Source organism: Dendroctonus ponderosae, unplaced genomic scaffold (genome assembly GCF_020466585.1).
Source record: "Dendroctonus ponderosae isolate FM_Combo_2020 unplaced genomic scaffold, Dpon_F_20191213v2 Dpon_F_20191213_2, whole genome shotgun sequence".
NCBI lineage: Eukaryota > Metazoa > Arthropoda > Insecta > Coleoptera > Curculionidae > Dendroctonus > Dendroctonus ponderosae.
The window spans coordinates 12,033,657-12,035,755 of record NW_026018165.1 but is presented as its reverse complement, the minus strand read 5'-3'; the positions used below and the strand labels follow the sequence as shown (position 1 = coordinate 12,035,755).

The 2,099-nt window shown below is 35.5% G+C and overlaps 1 protein-coding gene across 2 annotated transcripts in view; it reads right to left on the bottom strand.

Moving 5' to 3' along the window:
• The window catches only part of LOC109544498 (gastrula zinc finger protein XlCGF49.1), a 4,221-nt gene extending 2,933 nt beyond the window's left edge, over positions 1–1,288 (bottom strand). The window contains exon 1 of one of the 2 annotated variants that reach the window (XM_048664225.1): positions 791–1,288. In XM_048664225.1, the coding sequence (XP_048520182.1) occupies positions 791–964 (174 nt within the window). In that variant the 5' untranslated portion in view covers positions 965–1,288. The remainder of the gene's footprint in view (positions 1–790) is intronic. The other variant, XM_019914731.2, reaches the window with a different exon arrangement.
• Positions 1,289–2,099: the final 811 nt, after the last annotated feature.

The window sequence follows — 2,099 nt, the reverse complement described above, 5'->3', positions numbered from 1 at the left end:
TCGATTCAGTCGTAACAACGTGAGTGAGGAAATTCGAGTAGTTTTGACACAGAAAGCGAAATTTGAATATCAGACACTTAGGTGCAAGATTATGCTTAAATTTCATATTTTCCGTCCCGTTTTTGCCCATTTCTCGGAGGCAAAATGAGCAAGAACGCTGATTTGTACATCATTCTAGGCAGAAATAAATGGCCTTTTTAGAAAGTGAACCATCGATCAGGAAATGTTGGTAGTTTTGTCAAAAAATGCTTGAATTCAAGAAGTTTTAGATTTGCGTAGTTTTTTTTGAGTTGCAAAATCCACTTGAACATGACGATGCTTTTTTCGAAGTTTCTCAAGAACCATTCGAGCCACAGAATTCGTTTTGACATCGTTGGATAGAGAATTGAATGGGGGGGTCATTTATGACCCATATGCAACAGCACTTATTGAATTTCACAAGTAGAAAAATCCAAACCCAATAGGAATTTCGTCAAAACGTTTCGCTAACACGCATAGATAGTATCTTCAGAGTGTGACCACCCGAAGCAAACACACATCTAAAAAACGTTGTAACTAAATATATTTATTTATCGATAAAGATATTTATCGACGACGGCCTGAAACCCCGAAAATCACCAATTATTCAAATGATAACTTTACAATTACATAAAGGTCTAAGATTGTTAAGCTATTTTTCTTTGCCCCCTTCTGGGTATAGTTGACTTTCGGGGTATTGAACGTGCTTCTTAATTCTCACCAACTCACTCGTATCTCTTCCAAATAAACTGTGGAACACTTGAATAATTACCTGATAGATCATTTCCTTGGGGTGTGCGGAATTCTCATATTTTATGGTTACTTCGGGGGTAATGTAAGAGACTGACGAATAAGCGTATTCCGATGCATCACCATTGTTTTGATAATAGTTCAACGGTTCTAATTTAACTGTATCGAAAATGTTATGCTTTATCGGTTGAAACATTTTGTATATGAAGAATGCCTAAATAAAACACAAAGACACTTCTACAGATGTAGATAAATCAATTGGACTTTTCAGTAGCTTCATTAAATGTATTGAAACTTATTGCTAAAATTTCCACATTAAAAATTATTGAATATTAATAAATAAATGTTTAAGGCATAGACAACATTTATATATATGTCGGTTTTGTGTTATTATAGCACATATGATTTGGACGTTGACAGTTCGTATAAAGTTACCAATCTTATTTAAATAGTTGTACAGATATTTGTTCACTTGTATAGATTGTATATTATAATAGTCTTAGTTAATTTAATGTTACACCAGAAGAATGTCTCGAAAACATCTACAAGGTCATTAAGGAGCATGCTAAAAATACCCCCTAAAGACAATTTTTTTCTTAATAAATGTAACGTTTGTAAATTAAAAAAAACAGCGGGTTCAAGGTGAAAATAACACAAAAACCATCCGGCGGAACGGAATAAAGAATTTAACATTAAATTAAACCCTTTATTTGCACAAGTGGTTCTGTTCGTTTGTCTCTCTTGACGAAGGAGCTTCTCTTGAGACAGGAGATATTCAACGTTTTTTAATAGTTGAAACTTATAGCCTCTACAAGTGTAGAGACTACAATGCATAAATAAGGACAAGTAGGTACATCAATAATTTTCGTTTGCACATTTGCGTTGTCAACGACCGCAAAATATAGTCCCAGCAGCTTGAGAGGTTGATCAGACGTAGGCGCGCATTTCAAATATTAAACAATCATGTCTATGAACACCAGCGAGTTTACTAGTGGTCTCACTGTTGATAAGACGTCGGAAATATCAGTAGCAAAATACTGTAATTTCATAACGTTCTACGTAGTACTCCGTCTTCCGATTTCCATTTTCCATCTGTCTCTTAGTTCCCTGTCGATACCTTCTCTCCAGGATCTTTATCAGCCTTCGCCCTCTTGACCGCCAGTTAGGGGCGAATCCAGCTTTAAAGTCAGGGGAGGGGTTATATAGAAAAAATACAGTATTCTGTTGTTTATGAACTTAGAAAAATGATCGTCGTTTTGTGCAAGGGTGGCGCAAGATTATTGCAAAATTTCACGTTTTCCGTCCCGTTTTGCATGTTTCTCGGAAGCAAA